General features: G+C 49.4%; 1 protein-coding gene and 1 long non-coding RNA gene across 5 annotated transcripts; both read left to right on the top strand.

The window, feature by feature from the left end:
• The first annotated feature begins 4178 nt into the window (after positions 1-4178).
• LOC127210911 (uncharacterized) lies at positions 4179-4896 on the top strand. The gene is made up of 3 exons (XR_007833342.1): positions 4179-4430; positions 4548-4572; positions 4873-4896. It is a non-coding gene; the product is annotated as an uncharacterized LOC127210911 (long non-coding RNA).
• Positions 4897-5553: 657 nt separating this feature from the next.
• Positions 5554-9901, top strand: Zc3h10 (zinc finger CCCH-type containing 10). 4 transcript variants are annotated; one of them, XM_051170671.1, is made up of 3 exons: positions 5554-5748; positions 6519-6603; positions 7967-9901. In XM_051170671.1, exon 3 carries the CDS (start codon positions 8019-8021, stop codon positions 9318-9320), a length of 1302 nt encoding a protein of 433 aa, XP_051026628.1. In that variant the 5' UTR covers positions 5554-5748; positions 6519-6603; positions 7967-8018; the 3' UTR covers positions 9321-9901. The 4 variants fall into 4 exon arrangements, with proteins under 4 accessions (XP_051026628.1, XP_051026625.1, XP_051026626.1 ...); XM_051170668.1 differs by having other exon boundaries at positions 5556-5748; positions 6519-6582; XM_051170669.1 differs by lacking the exon at positions 5554-5748 and adding an exon at positions 5770-6265 and having other exon boundaries at positions 6519-6582.
• Positions 9902-21710: the final 11809 nt, after the last annotated feature.

Below are 21710 nucleotides of genomic sequence, written 5' to 3'. Positions count from 1 at the left end.
CTCCACTGAGAAGAAATTTTTATCTCTATCAAATGGACTCATTTGTAAATCTTTTTAGTCATTTTTGTTCCCTCCTTCTACCCATTGTCACAAAATTGTGAAGTAATCCAGGCCAGCCATGTTCTTCCCCGCCTTCCCCTAGCCCCCTGGAGCCACTGGAGTTTCCCTCACTTGATTTTAGACTCTACATTGAAAATCCCATTGGGTTTTTCTTCCCTTTTTTGGTTGAGACAGGGTCTCACTATGTAGCTTCTGGCTGGCTTCAAACTCACTTTGTAGACCAGGCTAGCCTTGAACTCAGAGATCACTTGCCTCTGCCTCTTGAGTGCTAGAATTAAAGGTGTGCACCCACACCCAGCTTCCTGTTTGAAATACTGAGTTTCCTCCCATGAAAGGAAAACCAGGAACCAGAGGGTAGACTGAGGAGAACTGACCATCTGAAGCTGTGGACTTGTGTGACCTGCTGAGAAAGGTTACAGTCTGTACCTCTGGCATGCTGTCCCGGGAGCCATGGTTCCCGTTAAAGAGGTTTTGGAATGATATGGCATTACAATAAATTTGGATTTGCTCATAATCTTGTGTTCTCTTTTGTTTTTGTGGTGGTAGGGATGGGGGATTTATCATTAAGCTGTGTCTGGGTTGTTTTTTTGTTGTTTGTTTGCTTGTTTTGGGGGGTTTTTGAGAAAAGGGTTTCTCTGTGTAGCCTTGGGTGCCCTGGACTCACTTTGTAGACTGATGGTCCAAGTGACCTGCTGAAAAGGGCTTAGTTTAGCGGGGCACAGCATTCTCCAATCACAGCAGTCTGTGCATGAGGCAGAAGCAGGCGGGTCTCTTCAGTTTGAGGATAGCCTGGGCTACACCAAACAAAAAGCCAGGTGTGGAGGTGCACACCTTTAATTCCAGCACTCAGGAGGCAGAGGCGGGTGGATCACTGAGTTTGAGGCCAGCCTGGTCTACAAAGAGAGTCTGCACAGAGAAGCCCTGTCTGGAAAAAACAAACACACACACACACACAAAACATTTTATAAATACATCAGGATCACCAGTTTTTATGAACTCTGAGGAAGTCTGGCTCTTATGTTTACTCCCCCCCCCCCCCCCCAGACAGGTTCTCTCTGTGTTAGCCTTGGCTGCCCTGGACTCACTTTGTAGACCAGGCTGGCCTCAAACTCACAGTAATCTGCCTGCCTCTGCCTCCCAAGTGCTGGGATTAAAGGCGTGCGCCACCACACCTGGCCCTCTTATATTTACTTTTTTTTTTTTTTTTTTTTTGGTTTTTCGAGACAGGGTTTCTCTGTGTAGCCTTGGCCATCCGGGACTCACTTTGTAGACCAGGCTGGCCTCGAACTCACAGCGATCCGCCTGCGTCTGCCTCCCGAGTGCTGGGATTAAAGGCGTGCGCCACCACGCCCGGCCTTATATTTACTTTTAATGGTTTTAGGTTTACCAAAAAATTGAGGAAGAGCTGGTCATGGTAGCCCATGCCATTAATCCCAGTGCTTGAGTGCGCACCACCCCACCTAGCACTCTTTTTTCCTATTGAGACACATTAGTTCAGACTGTAAAATCTTTTATTTGGATTTTTTTTTTTTTTTTTTTTTCAAATTTTGGGCTGGAGAAATGGCTCAGCAGTTGAGATCATTGTCTGCTCTTTCAGAGGTCCTGAGTTCAATTCCCAGCAACCACATGGTGGCTTACAACCACCTATAATGAGATATGATGCCCTTTTCTGGTGTACATCCAGACAAAATACCTGTATATATGATAAGTAAAATAATTTTTTTTAAAGATGAAGTCTTCTATACATAAGTTTCTTGTTTGTGGTTTTTTATGCAGATTGGCCTTGAAGCAGCTATGTATTCAAGCTAACACAGAATTTATGATCCTCCTGCTTCAGCCTTTTGCTTTGTTTTCTTTTTTGTTTTTTTTTCCTGAGATTGGGTTTCTCTTATAATCCTGGCTGCCCTGGACTCACTTTGTAGACCAGGCTGGCCTCAAACTCACAGAGATCCACCTGCCTCCGCTTCCCTGAGTGCTGGGATTAAAGGTGTGCGCCACCATGCCCAGCTGCTTTAGCCTTCTAAGTACTACTATGCTTATTCTCCCTTCCTCTTTATTATTTATATATATGTTTGTTTTGAGACAGGGTTTCTCTGTGTAGCCCTGGCCTTCCTAGAACTTGCTCTGTAGACCAGTTCTTTAGGAAGAAAATCAATAAGCAACTTTGATCATCTTGATTACATTGAGGGAAAATGACTCTAGAGAGTTCTGACAGCAAAGCTCATCTGTTAAATAACTAAAGGCTAGCTGATTAAAGGTGTAGTGGCACACGCCTTTAATCCCAGCACTCAGGAGGTAGAAGTAGGCGGATCTCTGTGAATTTGAGTCCAGGACAGCCAGGGCTACAGAGAAGCCCTGTCTGGGTTGGGGTGTGATCTATGCGGTGGTGGCACACATCTTTAGGCCCAGTACTTGGGAGGCAGAGGCATACAGATCTTTGAGTTCCTGGCCAGAATGACCTACGGAGTGAGTTCCAGGACTACACAGAGATACCCTGTCTCCAAAACAACAAAAAAGAACTAATTTACCTGTGATGGTTATTCTTGGTTGTCAATACATCTGGCACTAAAACCCACACTTGGAAGGCACACCTGTGACAGACTTTTTGCTTAATTTGAGGTAGAAAAACACTCCCTTCATTCAGATCATTTGATCTGGGAAAACACGCGCCTTTAATCTGGATCTCTTTATTTTTATGTACATTTGGTGTTTGGCATATATCTGTGCGAGCGATGCACTGGAGTTATGGACAGTTGTGAGCTGCCATGTGGGTGCTGGGAATTGAACCCGGGTCCTCCAGAAGAGCAGCCAATGTTCTTAACCACTGAACCATCTCTCCAGCCCCTAATCTGGATCTCTTGTTGGGAAGACATACCTTTAATCCAGATTCCAGATCTTTGATTCAGATCTTTCTTTCTCCTCACCCCCCACCAGAGAGGGTCTTTCTGTGTAGCCCTGGCTGTCCTGGACTCCCTCTGTAGACCAGGCTGGCCTTGAACTCACAGAGATCCGCCTGCCTCTGCCTCTAGAGCGCTGGGATTAAAGGTGTGCGCCACCACGCCCATCTAATTCAGGTCTAATCTGGGCCAAGAATTCTGCTGGAATCCTATTTAAGGACTTGGAAGAAGGAAGCTTTTGCTTTTTGCCAGCTTGCCCTTGCCTGCTAGCAAGCCCACCCGGCCTCTCTCTTCACGGATACGGAGCAGCTGTGACATCCAGACTCACAGATTGAACAACTGCTGAATTCTTGGACTTTTTCCTCCCAGCCAGCCACAGTTGGGTTAGCCAGGCTGCAGCCCGTAAGTCATTTTAATAAATCTCCTTTCTATATTTAGAGATATTCCCAATGCTACTCTGAGAGTAAAGGCCTCCTTATGTAAGAGTTCTAAACCACGAGGACGTCAGTTGTCCCAGCACCCATGCTGGTCAGCGCACAACCGCATGTAAAACAGTTCCAGGGGACCCAGTGCCGCCTTCTGGCCTCAGCTGGCACCTGCATGCCAGTGCATGTACCAACACAAGAGACCCAGAAATGTTTTTGCTGGGTATAATGGCTAAAAACCAAAACTTTTGTAGTCTTTTTTTTGTTTTTCTTTGAGACGGGGTTTCTCTGTGTAGCCTTGGCTGTCCTGGACTCACTTTGTAGACCCGGCTGGCCTTGAACTCACAGTGTGCTACCAACCGCCTGGCGTATTTATTATTTTAAGCAGGGGCTCACTATATAGACCAGGCTGGCTCCTAATTCACCAGCGATCCGTCTGCCTCCCAGGAGTTGGTAATAAAGGCTTATGCCACCAAGTCGGGCCAAACTAGAAATTCCTTTTTTTTTTTTTTTTTTTTTGGTTTTTCGAGACAGAGTTTCTCTGTGTAGCCTTGGCCATCCTGGACTCACTTTGTAGACCAGGCTGGCCTCGAACTCACAGCGGTCCGCCTGCCTCGGCCTCCCGAGTGCTGGGATTAAAGGCGTGCACCACCTAGCCCGGCTAGAAATTCTCACTACACGCCACACCTATTCATAATAAAATGGAGGTATTTACCAAGAAACTACAACTCCCAAGAAGCAAGGAGGGAGAAGGCGGAGTTTTTTTTTCCGTCTACTTTTCTCAGTGCCATATTGGAAAAAGGTGATCGTGATGAAATAATACAATATCCTTAAAGTAAACAGAAGAAAAGGTGGGATCTGATAGTTCGCTTTCAAAATAATTTGTTTCCTCCTGTAAAGCAGCCGGAAGTCACTGTTATTCTCTGGAGCGTCCACGCCCCCAGCAGGAACAGAAGGGGCGTCGCCGGAAGTGACGACACCGAAGACGCCATTAAAAAGCAGTAGGCCGGATTCCCCCGCTCTCTTGGCCTTAGCGCCATCTTCCTCGGTGAGTCCTGTTGTTGCTGGGTCTTCGGACTCCGAATACAATCCACGAGCATCCGACCGACCTCCACGTATACCGTCACCGCAGCATCCTAACTGTAACCTTCTCTTTTCTTCCTAGAAACTCCTGCGCCATGAGAGCGAAGGTGAGCAGTCGTTAAGTGGTGAGCCCGGGCGGTAGGGAGGAGAGCCAGGCAGTGTGTCTCCCTCCGCCATGGCTCCTCTCCGGGTTCTCAGAGGAGCTCCAGTAGTGGCTGGAGAGAGCCGAGTGGAGCCTTAAGTCCTCGGTGGGGAAAGCATGGGGGCTAGGGCCTGACGCCGAGCCGGTGTTGCTCCCAACGGCTCGACCTTTGTCCGAACCTGCTTTCATAGTGGTGTGGTTGCTATAGCTACTCAGCCTGTATCGCTAACGTCTGTTTCCTCTTCTCACACGACCGGGTTCTTAGTGGCGGAAGAAGCGAATGCGCAGGTAAGTTGACAACGGAAGCGCGGTGGGGCGCGGCTTGGCGTGGGCGCGCGGGAAGCTGCTGCCCTGGTCGGTGTGTGCTCAGTGCACACTGGCGCTGGGAGGGAAGAACAAAGCCCCGCTGCTCCTCTGTACGCTTTCCATTCCAGGCTGAAGCGCAAGAGAAGAAAGATGAGGCAGAGGTCCAAGTAAAGCGCCTCGTGCACGGCGGAGGCTACGGCAGCGGAAGCCAAGGGTGCTGATGGCCGGGACGCTGCGACGCCATCTCCGCCGGGTCCACCTGACCGGCTGCCTTCCCCAACAACAGAGCGGCCCCTCCGGACCTTTGGCGCCCGGCACTGGCTCTGTCCCCTTGTGGCCAAGTGTAGCTCGTGTACAATAAATCCTCTTTCTCACTGTCTCGGCTGAAGAATCGTGGCTGTCACGTGGTTTTTTGCGGCTCCTTTGGGTGGGGAGTGAGTGTCGTGTGGTCGTACTGAGTGTCAAGGGCCTGCGCGGGCGGCAGCCTGGGGCTCTGGTCTGGCTGCGCCCACGAGCTGGCGTCAGTTCGCGCCCGAGGTTACGGAACGTTCTCGGCACCCCCTACGACTCCTGGGGACCACTGCGTAGACGCGACCGCCCGCCGAAGGTGTTCCGGGTCCGGCCGAGTCGTGTTGCCATGGTGACGCGCAAGGCCTGCTGGGAGCTTCCTGCGGCCAGTCTCACGCAGCGAAGGCGGGCCATAGGGTGTGTTTCCGGGTCTGGTTGCTAGAGCGTCGCTTCTTCCGCAGGAAGCGGAAGAGCCGTAAGGTGGGCGGCTCTTTGTCGAAGCTAGAGGACCGGCAGGCGGCAGCAGCAACTACGGCGGCGGCGGCAGGTGAGGGAGGCGGGAGCCTGAGGTGGAGGCCGCGCCCGTAGGGGAGGAGTCGGGGCTGGCCCAGCGCTGGCCTCCGCCGGGCTCCACGAGCACCCCCTCCCCGGGACCGGCCTGGCTCTTTGCCGCCAGCCGGGACTTGAGCCCCTTTTCTGACTGCCCTCTCCGCGAGCAAACGCCAGCCCCGTGACGTCACAGCCCTGCCCATCCCTCAGCTTGATGTCACCCGAGCCCCCTCCCCTCTCACCCTGCGCTTCCTTAGTGTCGTAGTCACTAGGTCCACGGCTGAGCGCTGGCGCCACATCCCGGAGCCGGCCGAGACCAGTTCTTGCAGGGAAACTCCTGGACTTGTGGTGAACTCCAGGGTGTTGGGGACCGTGGTAATCACCGCCCCCCCCCCCAAGTCTAAGCTCGCCTTCCCACCTCCTGTCAGCTGTTGCCCTTGTCCAGCTTTCAGGCTTGGCGTTGCGAACTCCAACCTTAGATCGGACTCTGATCCCCATAGGCGTCTCATCTTGAGGTAAAGCTCCCTGAGCCGTCTGTCACCAAGAACTGGTCCTTTCGACGCAGCCTCCCAGCTTTATCCCTCTTAACAGGCACTTCTTCCTCTGAGAGGTCACGTTCAGCTTGAACTCTTGGGGGAGCCTGAAAGCCACAATGCTCTTACGTTTCGTCAGATTTCATTCCAATTTATGAGAACCACCTCAAAGCCCTTCACACTTTCTCCTCCTGTCATTCAAATCTCCGTTTGTGTTTGTTTGTTTCTTGATCAGAACCCAGCAGTGATGTGGAGGTCGAGACTCACGGGAGCCCCGGACTTCACCTGAGCTACCTCAGGTATTAATTCTGGATAATTGGGTGAGGAAGGCTACTATACCAGGTTATCTGCCTCTGGTGGGACTTGAAACAGGTCAGGCTTTGAGGGCGTTTATTCTCCACTTGGCCATTTATCTTTTAGCAAGGGTTTGTCATCTCTTTACCACTTGTTTTATTCTGGGCCTACTCTTCCTGGTGCGCAGACTCTTGTGTATCTCTGGCCTCTGATCTGGCTAGTCAAAGTAGGGGAATCTAAAGGAAAAGTCAAGGAAACGGTGTGAATGGGAGAAGTCACAGCCAAGGAAATCAAGGAAAACGAACTTTTTCTATTTGGCCAGTAGGGGGAGCCTGAATACTAGCGAGGTAACAAGAGTAGACACGTGGTAACAGAGACTCCCAGACTTACCAGGGGGTAGAGGAAAGGGAGGGCTAGAATTAGGGCAGTGGACTGGCATTCCAGAGCTCTCTTGGGAAACAGGAGACTTAAAAAGCTTTTATAGAGTCTATAAATAAGGAGGATTTTTATGGGCTAAGGAGTGCTATGGCTTGATATCAGTGGGATCTTTTCTTGGAGGGGGTGGATTATGGGGAAAGAAAGGTCACCATTCCCATGAAATTAACTCCTTCCCTCTTGGCCTTTCCACAGTTTATCCTGGGGATCTACAGGTAGAGCTATCAGCTTAGACTTCTTTCCCTGAAACAGAGGGGTTTGCGTGTGGAACAGGCTGGGAGAATAACAGGTTTAAGGACTACCCTATAGCTGGTGATGCCAGTCCTTCACCCAGGATTTCTAAAATACACAGAGACCTACCTGAGCTAAGTTCAGGAGGAAGGGCATGAAGGGAAGCTTTGTTACTGATATCCCTTCTCATACAAATTCTCAAAGCTAATCAGCCTTTGCCAGGTGTGGTGGCACACGCCTTAATCCCAGCACTCGGGGTGGGGTGGGGGGGGGGGGGGCAGAGGCAGGCGGATCGCTGTGAGTTCGAGGTCAGCCTGATCTACAAAGTGAGTCCAGGACAGCCAAGGCTACACAGAGAAACCCTGTCTTGAAAACCAAACCAAAACAAAAAAGCTAAACAGCTGCCTTAGCGTTCTGTCTCCAGTCTGTCTGTTCACACACCAACACCTGCTAAGAAGGGAGGGTCAAACCTAACACAGTCCTCCCTGCCCCTCCTCCGCTGATCATCTTCATCCCAGCTCTCCCTCTTCCATTAGCTAGGCAAGTGTGAATCACTCCACCCAAGACCAGGTGCACAAGGGCCTGGGCGGGACTTCTGGCAAGTCCGCCAGGCCGGCTAGAATTCTCCAAAGGCATTGCCCTGGAGGACACCCACTGAATAGTCAGGAAGAGCGGGATCTTTCTGGAGAACCCCTGTTTGACAGAGTTCTCTTTTTTTAACAGTCACCACGAGTGGCAAGAAAAGGAAGAAGACCCTGAGTTGGGGGGGACCAGGATGCCTGATCGGGACAACTATGCCAATGGCACTGGGACCAGCGGTGGAGGCCCCGGAGGTGGTGGCAATGAGGAGGCCAGTGGGGCAGGGACAGGCAGTGGGGGAGCCACCTCAGATGCCATCTGTAGAGACTTCCTGAGGAACGTGTGCAAGCGAGGCAAGCGTTGCCGATACCGCCACCCAGACATGAGTGAGGTGTCCAACTTGGGGATAAGCAAAAACGAATTTATCTTCTGCCATGACTTCCAAAACAAGGAGTGTAGCCGGCCAAACTGCCGTTTCATCCATGGCTCCAAAGAGGACGAGGATGGCTATAAGAAGACAGGAGAGCTCCCACCTCGGCTGAGGCAGAAGGTGGCAGCTGGGCTGGGTCTTTCGCCCGCTGACCTACCCAATGGTAAGGAGGAGGTCCCCATCTGCCGTGACTTCCTCAAAGGGGACTGTCAGAGAGGAACCAAGTGCAAGTTCCGTCACCTGCAAAGGGATTTTGAATTTGATGCTCGAGGTGGTACTGGAGGTGGAGGCTCCACAGGCTCGGTTCCCCCAGGACGACGCCATGATCTCTATGATATCTACGACCTTCCTGAAAGAGGCTTGGAGGACCACGAGCCAGGCCCTAAGCGCCGGAGAGGTGGCTGCTGCCCTCCTGACGGCCCCCATTTTGAGTCCTATGAGTATAACCTGGCTCCGCCCCGTGGAGTAGAGTGTAGACTGCTAGAGGAGGAAAACGCCATGCTCAGGAAGCGTGTAGAGGAGCTAAAGAAACAAGTCAGCAACCTCCTGGCCACCAATGAGGTACTTCTGGAACAAAATGCCCAATTCCGAAACCAGGCCAAGGTCATGACCCTGAGCTCCACGGCACCAGCAACTGAGCAAACACTGGCCCCCACTGTGGGCACTGTGGCCACCTTTAACCATGGCATTGCCCAGACGCACACGACTCTGAGCAGCCAGGCTCTCCAGCCGCGGCCTGTGTCCCAGCAAGAACTTGTGGCTCCTGCTGGAGCTCCAGCTGCTCCCCCCACTAACGCTGCACCTCCTGCTGCTCCGCCACCCCCACCTCCACACTTGAACCCAGAGATCACACCACTGTCAGCCGCTTTGGCTCAGACCATTGCCCAGGGGATGGCCCCCCCACCTGTGTCCATGGCCCCCGTGGCTGTATCGGTGGCCCCTGTGGCCCCTGTGGCTGTGTCCATGGCGCAGCCCTTGGCAGGGATCACAATGAGCCACACGACTACTCCTATGGTGACTTACCCCATTGCCTCCCAGAGCATGCGCATCACAGCCATGCCACACTGACAGGACGGTTGGACTCTGCTCCCTGTCACAGCATCTGAGGGCTGGGGCCTCGAAGAAACCAGGACAAGAGACTGCACGGAATGCACTTCCTAGGAGCATCTCCTGAGGCGGGTTGTGCTGGGTGTTGTCTGCACTCGAGAGGCCCTCTTCTCCTTTAGGCCTCACTCACACAGAGGCTTGCTTGGCGTTGAGACTGAAGCCAGCAGAAAGGACTGAGGAACTGTTTTCTCATGGGAAGTTGGGGTGTCCCTGGTCGTGTCCTCACTTGTGTACAGCACAGGTTCTGGCACTGGTGTGTGAGAGAGAAGTTCTCTACCAAGGGGGAGAGCCAGGAAAGATGGGCAAAGCGGGTGGTCAGGAGAGACCACATAGGAGCCTTCAGATGATTTGGGGCCCAGCTTAACCCTGGGCCCCTGGGAAGGCTGGGACCATAGTACTCCAACCCAGACCAGGGGAACATTCGCTTACCTAGCTCGGCCTGGAAATGTGTAGGGCAGTGCCCACTACCTTCCAAAGAAATAAAAGAACATTATTTTTTAACAAAGGAAGTGAGCATTGCTTAGATGACTGTTGCAGAAGCTTGGAGCATAAAGTAGATCTCATGCCAAAAAAGGGTAGTAAAGACTTGCCCTCAGGTAGCTTTCGTAAGTTGGGTAGACATGTAAGATGGCCAGGTGGGGCTTTGGTTTGGGGAAGGCACTTTGTGGGATAAAAGAAATGGAGCCACCTAGTCTAGTTTAAAAATAGCCCCATCTGTTTCCAGTCTCTGCCTTCATGCACTGTTCTCAGGTCGCCTTAGTAACCAGGGCTCCTAGGGTCATTTAGGGGGGCGGGCACCAAGAAGTGGGGATATGGGGTGTTAGGAAGCTGACAGATCCCTTGTTCAAACAGCAGAACAGGTGGCGGTGCCTCTCCCAAGTTGTTGATGGTGGCTTGTGTCCTGCTCCAGCCCTACTTGAGGGCCAGGGCTTTAAGCTTCCAGGCTTCAGAAGGCAAAGGAGGATGTGGTGGCACCTGCTGCAGTTGGAAGGGGAGGGGACCTGAGGATCAGGAGTTCGAGGTCAGTCTCAGCCACATAGTGAATTCCATTGCAACCTGAGGCCTTATCATAAAAAAATAATATGGAAAAAAAATAATATGGAGCCGGGTGTGGTGGTGCACGCCTTTAATCCCAGCACTCGGGAGGCAGAGGCAGGCGGATCGCTGTGAGTTCGAGGCCAGCCTGGTCTACAAAGTGAGTCCAGGATGGCCAAGGCTACACACAGAAACCCTGTCTCGGAAAAAAAAAAAATAATAATATGGGTAAGGCATTAATCCTTTCTTCTGTCTCTACACAAGACCACTCAAGGGCCATTAAGGCCAGTGGCCCCAGTAACTAACCTTTAGCTTCTCCTCCATCTATGGCTAATGTAAGGGGGAGGTTCAGGTGTTTAATGCGGCAGCAAACTTGGTGTAGGAAGTGACACTGGCCTGTGCTTCCTCCATTGTCAAGTTACCTATTGGCTCTCTTGTCTCCTTGGTCACTCAGGGTGCGCACACCTGGGATTGGAGATGGGTACCAGTCATAGCCTGTAGCACATGCCTATAACCCCAGCTACTTATAAGGCTGAAGTGAGGAAAGGAAAATACTAAAGACAAAATGTGGGTAAACTGGAATGTTAAGATGGCTCAGTGGGCAGAAGGCACCTGCTGCCAACCATGCTGGCATGAGTTCAAGCCCTGAGCTCCCCTCCACACATGTACTATGGACTACACATGTTCACACTCACAAACCTTTTTTGTTGTTGTTGTTTTGTGTTTTTGTTGTTGTTGTTTTTCGAGACAGGGTTTCTCTGTAGCCTTGGCTGTTCTGGACTCACTTTGTAGACCAGGCTGGCCTCGAACTCACAGCGATCCACCTGCCTCTGCCTCCCGAGTGCTGGGATTAAAGGCGTGCGCCATCACATACCTTTTAAAAGTGTTTTTGAGACAGGATTTCTCTGTGTGGTCCTGCTTTCCTAGGACTCCCTCTGTAGACCAGGCTGGCCTCGAACTCAGAGACTCAACCTGCCTTTGCCTCCCAAATGCTGGGATTAACTGTGTGTGCTACCATGCCCAGCTCCACGTACAATTTTTTAAAATGGGTAAATGGTATTTATGGATTTCAGAAATGCTGTGTTAAACTTAATGTTTGCTTTTGATACAATCTTGGGTTTTTTGTTTGGTTGGTTTGGTTTTTTTTCCAGACAGGGTTTTTCTGGACCCGACTGGCCTTGAATACACAGAGATCCTGCCTCTCAAGTGCTGGCATTAAAGGCCTGCCACCATACCCTCTTCAATCTTGGGTTATTAAAGAGATGGCTTATGAATTGTTAGGAATATGATTACACATACCAGCATGAATTCTCAAATCCTACCTTCAGTTCCTTTATGCCAAATGTCTAAGAAGTGAGTTTGACGCCAAGCATGGTGGCACACACCTTAAATCCCAGCACTCGGGCGGCAGAGGCAGGTGGATCGCTGTGAGTTTGAGGCCAGCCTGGTCTACAAAGTGAGTCCAGGACAGCCAAGGGTACAGAGAAACCCTGTCTTGAAAAAAAAACCTAAAAAAATAAAAATAAAAAAGAAGTGAATTTGGCAGCTTAGGTGTCAGGTGCCTTGTATGAGTGCACTCCAGCTACAGATCACTGGCTACAGTGTACATGTAGCTGACTAAATTGGGTTTAGTGTTAATTGCGGTGGAAGACAGAACACACCATTGACCACTGGAATGTGCCCGGAGATGAAGGTGACAGAACTTTGGGTGGGGCACGATGCCACAAACTTGTAATCCCAGCACTTGCAAGAAGGGGCAAAAGTTGATCTTGCAGAGGACCTAAGTTTAGTTCCCAGTACCCACATTGTGCAGTACACAACCACCTGTAACTCTGACCCCATCTCTAGGGGCTCTGACATCCTGTGGACGGAGAGCACCTGCACTCCACATGCACATCCCACACACAGACACACAAGTCTATGTGAATGCATACATACATACATACATACATACATACACATGTTAATTTTATTTTTTTGTTTTTTGAGACAGGGTCTCTCTGTGTAGCCCTGGCTGTCCTGGACTTGCTTTGTAGCCCAGGCTGGCCTCAAACTCACAGCGATCCTCCTGCCTCTGCCTCCCGAGTGCTGGTGAAGACAGTCTTGTGCTGATAATTTTGTTTTTGGTTCAACAACAAATCTATGACTGTGAGCCCATCAGGGATGAAACCTGGCTGGCCGTGTTGGGCCACCACAGGAGCGTGTGTGTGCGCGCGTGTGGGCAAACACACATGCATGTAAGGAACAGAGTCTGAAGAAATGGCTGAGGGATTAAAAGCACTTGCTGTTCTTGCAGAGAACCCAAGTTCCGGTCCCAACACCCACAGAAGAGATTACAACTGGGTAACTTCTAGTCTCTAGAGCACCGGGCACACGTATGTGCACATACATGCATGCATGCAGGCACACAATTCTAATGTTATCTTTTAACCTCTAGAACACAGGGCACACTTATGGTACACATGCATGCAGGCAGGCAGGCATACAGTGAGTTCTAATATTCTAGCCTCTGAGGGCACAGGGCACACGTGATACACACACATGCATGCAGGCATATAGTGACACAAGTAAAAATCAATAAATCTTTTTAAAAAATTGTGAAGCAGGTAAGTAGGATTTTAAAAGTCAGACCAAAAACAATGTCAGCGCACATGAGAGAGAGCAAGTTCCCAAGGATACGCCCTTAATTAAAAAAGAAAAAGATGAAGACAGACATGGTGGCACATGCCCTTAATCCCAGCATTCAGAATGCAGAGGCAGGCAGATCTCTGTGAGTTCGAGGCCAGCCTAGTCTACAGAGCGAATTCCAGGACAGCCAAAGGAGGAAAAAGGAAAAAAAGAAAAGAAAAAGATGGGGCTGGACAGATGGCTCAGAGAGAAAGTACATAATGCTTTTGCAGAGGCCCAGAGTTCAGTTCCCAGCACCCATGGTAGGCAACTCACAACTCTAGGACCAACAGGAACTGAGTCTACTGGCCTTCCCTGGCACCTACATAGGTTCATCACACAAGCACTGTTTTGGAAATGGCATCTAAGAGTCGGGGGTGGTGGCGCACACCTTTAATCCCAGCACTTGGAGGCAGAGGCAGGTGGATTGCTGTGAATTTGAGGCCAGTCTGGTCTACAAAGCAAGTTCGGGACAGCCAGGACTACAAGAGAAACCATGTCTCAAAAAACTAAACAAACAAGCCTTTAATCCCAGCACTCGGGAGGCAGAGGCAGGCAGATCACTGTGAGTTTGAGGCCAGCTTGGTCTACAGAGTGAGTCCAGGACAGCCAAGGATACACAGAGAAACCCTGTCTTGGAAAGACAAAACAAAACAAAGCAAAACAAAACAAAAAAAGCAAGAAAGGAACAGTGGTTGAGAGACATTGGGTTACAGGGAAAAAAAAATACAGAATTAAATCAACCTGTATACTAAAAGGACATGTTAACATCGGAGTCAGCAAATGTTTTGCACTGGGGATGTGTATTTGTTTATATTTCCACAGGAAATGAAAAGCTGTGGATTCCGTCAAAACTAATAAAGCTCAGAGTTGAGCAGAGAAGGACTTTGGAAAATCTTGGCCACTGACCCAAAAAGAGTAAAGAAGAGAGCCTGAGCAGCCGCTGCCTTCCCTTGCCAGCCAGAAACGCCTGGAGAAGAAACATGTAGCGCCTAACTACCGACAGGCCTGTGAGCAGGACTATGGTCTCCTGCAGCACAGAGCCATCCACAGTGCAGAGCAACAACAAGCCTCTGAGCAGGACTTTAGGACTATGCTGAACACCGACCGCATCCTGCATGCCCATGTCAGGGCTGAAAGCAAAAGTTCGCAGAGCTGGGGTGGAGATTAAGAAACTTCACCAAGCCAGGTCCTGGCGGCGCACGTCTTTAATCCCAGCACTCGGGAGGCAGAGGCAGGTGGATCTCTGTGAGTTCGAGGCCAGCCTGGTCTACAAAGTGAGTTTCAGTACAGCCAGGGCCACACAGAGAAACCCTGTTTCAAAAAACCAAAAAAGAAAAAAATGTAAAATCCAGCAGAGGCTGAAGGAGAGAAGGATTGGGGGTTAGCAGGGGTGGGATCCAGGAAAAAAAAGAAGAGTTAAGAGATTGAGTAGAGTGAAAAAAGAGACCGTTGAAAGTGAGAGAGTGAGCAGAGTGAGAGAGAAGACAGTGGTGACAGGTGACCCCGGAGAAGTTGAGCTGAGCCGGAGAAGATGCTGTTAGGCGACAGTTAGGTGAAGAACCATGGAAGAACCCACAAAGTAGCAAAGGAGAGGAAAAATATATATATATATATAAAGACAAAAAGCTACAGTTTTGTTTTTCCACACAGGGTTTCTCTATATAGGCCTGGTTGTCCTGGAAATCACTCTGTAGACCAGGCTGGCCTTGAACTCAGACATCTGCATGTCTCTGCCTCCCAGTGCACAACCATTGCTCAACAATCTTGTTTTGTTTGTTTGTTTTTTGGTTTTTCGAGACAGGGTTTCTCTGTGTAGCCTTGGCCATCCTGGACTCACTTTGTAGACCAGGCTGGCCTCGAACTCACATCGATCCGCCTGCCTCTGCCTCCCGAGTGCTGGGATTAAAGGCGTGCGCCACCACGCCCGGCGCTCAACAATCTTGTGGGGGTTTTTTTGTTTGTTTGTTTTTGTTTTTTAAACAGAGAGGCTGGAGAGATGGTTCAGAGATAAAGGATGGCGGCTGCTCTTACAGAAGACCTGAATTCAGTTTCCAGCAACCATGACAGGCAGGTCACAGGAGATCCAGAGCTCTCCTCTGGTTTCTGTAGACACCTGCACTGACTGACGTGCACATAGCCACACACATAGACATGTATTTAAAAATATTAAAAAAAAAAAAAAAAAAAAGAGGGAAAGGCTGCCCTGGGCTTCGAGTGTGGCTCAGTTGGTGTGTGTGTGTGTGTGTGTGTGTGTGTGTGTGCGCGCGCGCGCGCGCGCGCGCGTGCCCTGGGTTCCACTTCATACACTAGGTGTGGTGTCCCAAGTTTATAATCCCAGCACTGAAGAGGGGAAGGTGCTATTTTTAAAATCTATTTTTATTTTGGTTTCTTATTTCTCTTTTCCTCTTCTCCACTCAATCCCTTCCAACACCCCAACACCAGGTAGGAGAGAAAGAAGGTTAATGGGGAGAGGGGGTGGAGGTCTTTAGCTACTTCCTGCTGTTAGGGCCATGAGGCTCCTTGGGGCAAGTCCAATCCTCATTTCAGGATATCTCCAATTCATCTTTAAACAGCAACCAGGAGCAGCAGGGGGAAGGACCTTCTTCTTTCTCTTAGCCCCCTGTCTCTCTCTCTGGGTCTAGCATTTATTCCCACTGGCACAAGGCAGCTCCCAGGTGACAAAGATCACACGTCCCTCTCGAGATACAGTGATCAGCTGTGGACAAACTGGAACAGTCCCCATAGTCCACACCTGGGATTAAAACTAAAACACATTGCTGGGCATGGTGTCACACGCCTTTAATCCCAGCACTCGGGAGGCAGAGGTAGGCGGATCTCTGTGAGTTTGAGGCCCCCCAGGCTATAAAGCAAGACCAGGACAGCCAAGGTGAACACAGAGAGACCCTGTCTCAAAAAAAAAAAGAAAAAAAAAAAAAAAAAAAAAAAAAAAAAAGAAAAAAGAAAGAAAAGACAAGACAAGAAAAAAAGAAACACAAAAAACACATCAATACCAAGATTGACTAGAACAATGGGTCCTGCCAAGTGTCAGGTGCACCCACCTGTGCACCCAGCACTTGAGAGGTAGGAGGGTAAGGAGTTCAAAGCCAGGGGCTGGAGAGAGGTACATGCCACTAAGGACCTGAGTTCGGTTCCTAATCCCTACATCAGGCTGCTCACAAGCATCCTCAGCTCCAGGGGCTCCAACAGCTCTGTCCTCTGAGGGTTCCTGTCCTTCCATGTACGTCCTGTACACAGACACAACTATAAAACAGGCTGCTGCTAAAGAGCACTTGTTCTCAAAGAAGAACCATCCATAACTACTGCCGTTCCAGCTGGTCTGACACCCTTTTCCGATCTCCTGAGGCACCAGGCACACATATGTACAGGCAAAACACATAAATCTGAAAATTGAATTTTGGTTGGTTTGTTTGTTTGAGACAGCATCTTACTATGTGCCTCTGCTGTCCTAGATTGCACTATGTGAGCCAGGCTGGCCTCTGGGATCCACCTGCCTCCGTCTTTGAAGTGCAGATGGATTAAGTGAAGTGGGATTAAAGGTGTGTGACACTATGCCTAGCAAAGCAAATCTTTTTTTTTTTTTTCTCAAGACAGGGTTTCTCTGTGTAGCCTTGACTATCCTGGACTCACTTTGTAGACCAGGCTGGCCTCAAACTCAGTGATCCGCCTCCCTCTGCATCCCGTGCTGGGATTACAGGCGTGTGCCTCCAACGCCCAGCCGCAAATCTTATTTTAAAGAGTTCAAAGCAAGCCTGATGTGATGGGTAATCACAGCACTCTGGAAGCAGAGGCAGGCAGGTCAGTGTTTGAGGCCAGCCTCATCTACATAGTTTCAGGACATCCAGGGATGTATAGACCCTGTGTGAAATTAATAAATTAATAGAGTTCAAGTCCAGTTTTGACAACCGAGCAAGTTTGAGGCCAGCTCTGGCTACATGAGAGGCTGTCTCAAAAAAAAAAATGAAAAAGTGAAAAAAAAAATGAAAAAGGAAGAAAGAAAAGAAGGAGGCTGGAGATGCAGCTTGGCTGGCAGTGTGAGCCTAGCATACAGAAAGTCCTACAGAGTGAACAACCCAGAGCCCCAGCACTCCGAGGTGAAGGCAGGAGGATCGGAAGTCATCTGGGCCACTCCTGCCAACATAGTGAGTTTGAGACTAGAGTGAGCTGAGATCAGTTCAATAAATAAGTAAATAGTCGGGCGTGGTGGTGCACGCCTTTAATCCCAGCACTCGGGAGGCAGAGGCGGGCGGATTGCTGTGAGTTCGAGGCCAGCTTGGTCTACAAAGCGAGTCCAGGCCAGCCAGGGCTACATAGAGAAACCCTGTCTCGAAAAACCAAAACAAAAAGTAAATAAGGACCAGCAGCATGGCTCAGTGGGTAGCGCTTCTCGCTACCAAGCCTGACACCCTGAGTTCCATCCCCAGGGCCCACATGGTGGGAAGACAGACCTGACTTCCGCAAGCTGTCTTCTGACCTCCACACATAAAATAAAGTGTAATATAAAAGATAAACAACGCCATAGTTCTCTGAGTTTGAGGCAGCCTGGTGTACAAAGTGAGTTCTGGAACAGCCAGGGTGACACAGAGAAACTCTGTTTTGAAAAAAAAAAAAAAAAAAAAAGAGGGCTGGAGAGATGGCTCAGAGGTTAAGAGCACTGCCTACCCTTCCTAAGGTCCTGAGTTCAATTCCCAGCAACCACATGGTGGCTCACAACCATCTATCTGGCACCCTCTCCTGGAAAGCAGGTGTTACATGCAGGTATAATATTGTATACATAATAAATAAATAAATAAATAAATAAATAGGTAAATAAATGAAAGAAAGAAAAACCAAAAAATAGAGAAGGCCTTTAATCCCAGCATTCCAGAGGCAGAGGCAGGGGGATTGCTTTGAGTTCCAGGCCAGCCTGGTCTACAAAGCGAGCCCAGGACAGCCAAGGCTACACAGAGAAACCCTGTCTCAAAAAAAAACCAAAAAAGTAAAATAAAATAAAAATAAGCATAAATAAGAAAATAAACAGCTGGGTTCCTCTCAACTTAAAATGTTGCTTAAAACTAGATATAGTGGGGCTGGAGAGATGGCTCAGAGGTTGAGAGCACTGACTGATCTTCCGGAGGTCCTGAGTTCAATTCCCAGCGACCACATGGTGGCTCACAACCATCTGTGGTGTGATCTGGTGCCCTCTTGTGGCCTGTAGGTGTACATGCAGACCACTGTATCAATAATAAATAAATCTAAAAAAAAAAAAAAAAAAAACGTACATATAGTGGCTCACAGGGTGGGGAGGCAGGAAGATTGGCACAGCCTGAGACTAGTCTGTGCACTGTGGACTACAGAGTGACATCTTGTCTCAAAAATATAAATACTTGGGTGCTGGAGAGATGGCTCATCAGTTAAGAGTACTTGCTGCCCTTGCAGAGGACCCAGGTTGGTTCCCAGCACTCATATGGTGGCTCACAACTTGCTCTAACTCCAGTTTCAGGCGCTCTGACACCCTCTTCTGGCCTCTGCAGGCACCAAGTATACATAAGGTGCCCATACGTACATATAGACAACTCTCTCTCTCTCTTTAAAAAAATAAATAAATAAGGGCTGGAGAGGTGGCTCAGTGGTTAAGAGCACTGTCTGCTCTTCCAAAGGTCCCGGGTTCAATTCCCAGCAACCACATGGCATCTCACAACTGTCTGTAACTCCAAGATCTGACACTCTCACACCAATTCACGTAAATTAAAATTAAATAAAAATATTTTAAAATAAATAAATAAAAGGTCAAGCCAAGCAAGGTGGCACATGTTCTTTTAATCCAGCCCTCAGGAGGCAGGGGAGTTTGAGCTCAGACTGGGTCACATTCCTGGTTCCAGACCAGAGTGATACCCTGTCCCAAAAACAGAGAGGTGGCTCAGTGGTTAAGAGCACCGGCTGCTCTTCCAGAGGATGAGGTTTGAGTTCCCGCACCCACACAGCTGCTCACAGTACTCTGTAACTCCAGTTCCAGGGCATCCTACAGCCTTTTTTTTTTTTTTTTTTTTAGCTTTTGTGGACTCCACAAACAAGTGGTATACAGACATGCACTGGAGCACACACAAATACCCATAAAATAAATTAACAACAACAAAGAATTCAAGGTCAGCCTTGGCTACTTAGCAAGTTCAAACCCAGCCTAGGCTATATGAGACTCTGTCTCAAAGAACACAAGAAACCACCCTTGTGTGAGCTCTTCCCTGGGAAAGGAGGACAACCCCTAATCACCTCAGCTGGGTTACGAACAGGGACTCTATAATGCGCCATTTGAATCCAGCCCGATGGGTTCCCCAGTGACTTCTTCAGTTTTACTTTAAGGGGCACGAGTGACACCCACACAGCCGCAGGAGCCAAAATGTCACCTCAACATGCATAACAGTATCCACATCTTGCGTAGATGGGGCCTTCCTGCCCTGCCTTTACGTATTCCAGTATCTTCCCGAGACCGTGGGAAACTGAGTCAGGATGGCCCAGGAGGAAGTGAGTGTCTGGAACCTCATGTGGTGGGGTCAAATGACCCTACACCATCTATAGGCGACTTCAGGCTGAAGAACTTGCTGAGGAGTTTCTGTGGGATACTCATAGCTTTATTTTTAGTTTTACTTTATGTGCATAGGCTTAGAACTAGAGTTAGACAATTGTGAACGGCCATGTGGTTGCTGGGAGTTGAACCCAGGTCCTCTGGAAGAGCAGACAGTGCTCTTAACCAATGAGCCATCTCTCCAACCTATTTATTTATTTTTTTTGAGACAGGGTTTCTCTGTGTAGCCTTGGACTCGCTGTGTAGACCAGGCTGGTCTTGAACTCAGAGATCTGCCTGCCTTTGCCTCCCCAAGTGCTGGGTGTAGTGGATGTAACATGTTTTTGTTTTGATCTCAAGTGTGGGTTGGGGAACAGACTTGCGAGAGAACAGGTGATGTTTATCCACTAGAAGACGAAGCACCTCGTGTGGAGGCTTGGTTTTTGCCAGCTGAAACACATCTTAGTACAGACTCTGAGAGGATTCATACATACATATATAAGCCCACACCAGGAGGCTGGGGCTTTTTGGGACTTGGTATTGTTTGGCGGTTCGTTGCTCCACTTCAAGATGCTCCTAGGGAGAAGCGCTCCAACGAAAGTTTCGAGGCTCCAGGCTTTGGCTGCTGCTCCAGGTTCCAGGAGCAACTTTTGTGGAATTGCTGGTATGCTGAAATCCTGCCGACTATGCCAGGGGAATTGCTCCCAGGAACTGAATTTAAAAAGATCTACTTGCTGGGCGTGGTGGCGGCGCATGTTTTTAATCCCAGCACTCGGGAGACAGAGGCAAGCAGATCACTGAGTTCAAGTCTGGCCTGGTCTACAAAGCGAGTCTAGGACAGCCAGGGCTACACAGAGAGACCCTGTCTCAAAAAACAAGAAAGAAAAACAAAAAACTAAAAAGATCTACTTCCCCTGTTCCCCTAAACCTCCTTTCTCTCCTATCTAGGGTAGGTGGGTTGGAAGGGAGGTATAAACATTTAAAGAACCCCAAAAAAAGTAGGTTTGGAAAAGGCGAAGCTGGGATTACAGGCCTGGGACACCACGCCCGGCTTATTGGGTGTTCTTTCTTTCTTTCTTTCTTTCTTTCTTTCTTTCTTTCTTTTCTTCCTTCTTTCTTTCTTTCTTTCTTTCTTTCTTTCATGTGTAAGGGCTCTGCCTGCACATACACCTGCAGGCACTAGATCTCATTATAGATGGTTGTGAGCCACCATATGGTTGCTGGGAATTGAACTCAAGACCTCTGGAAGAGCGGACAGTGCTCTTAACCTCTGAGCCATTTTGCCAGCCCTGTAGGATATTTTCTTAATTAGTGATTGATGTGAGAGGACCCAATCTATTGTGGGTGAGGCCATCTCTGGGCTGGTGGTCCTGGGTTCTATAAGAAAGCAGGTGGAGCAAGCCACAGGGAGCAGGCCAGCAAGCAGCACCCTCTGTGGCCTCTGCATCAGCTCCTGCCTCCAGGTTCCCGGCCTGCTTGCGCTCCTGCCCTCCTTCAGTGATGAGCAGTGCTGTGGAAGTGTAAGCCAGATAAACTCTTTCCTCCCAACTTGTTTTTGGTCAGGGCGTTTCATCACAGCACTAGAAACTGTAGCAAAGACAGTAGGTGTGTGCAGCAGAGACTTGAGGAAGAACTGGATTCAGTAAGGACGGAGGCTGGTGGCATGGAACTTAAGCAGATTTGCTGAGCCCTTCCTGGGACATGGGGCAGGCTCTTTATGAAGAATAGGAAAGGCTCTAGCGTGTGGCTCTCAGCCTTCCTAACCCTGCGACCCTTTGATATGCATCCTCATGTTGTGGAGACCCCCCCAACCTAAAATTATATTCATTGCCGCTTCATAACTACTGTTATGAGTCATAATGTAAATGTGTGATATGCAGGGTATCTGACCCCTCTGAACTCCTGCTTGAGAGGCTCTAAGTGACTCGGCACCTATACGTGTGAAGGGTGGCCATGAAGCGGGAGAGCACACTGGCGACAGATTGGAGGGAAAAGCCTGGCTGGGTTATTTGGAGGCAAACATGGCAGGTCTGCACTGAGCCCTCGGTTTTGAGGAAGAAACTGATAGCCAGTCTGTGCTAAGGGGG

This window comes from Acomys russatus, chromosome 28, assembly GCF_903995435.1.
Source record: "Acomys russatus chromosome 28, mAcoRus1.1, whole genome shotgun sequence".
NCBI lineage: Eukaryota > Metazoa > Chordata > Mammalia > Rodentia > Muridae > Acomys > Acomys russatus.
The sequence above is the reverse complement of the archived record's forward strand: the minus strand, read 5'-3'. Positions and strand labels throughout refer to the sequence as shown.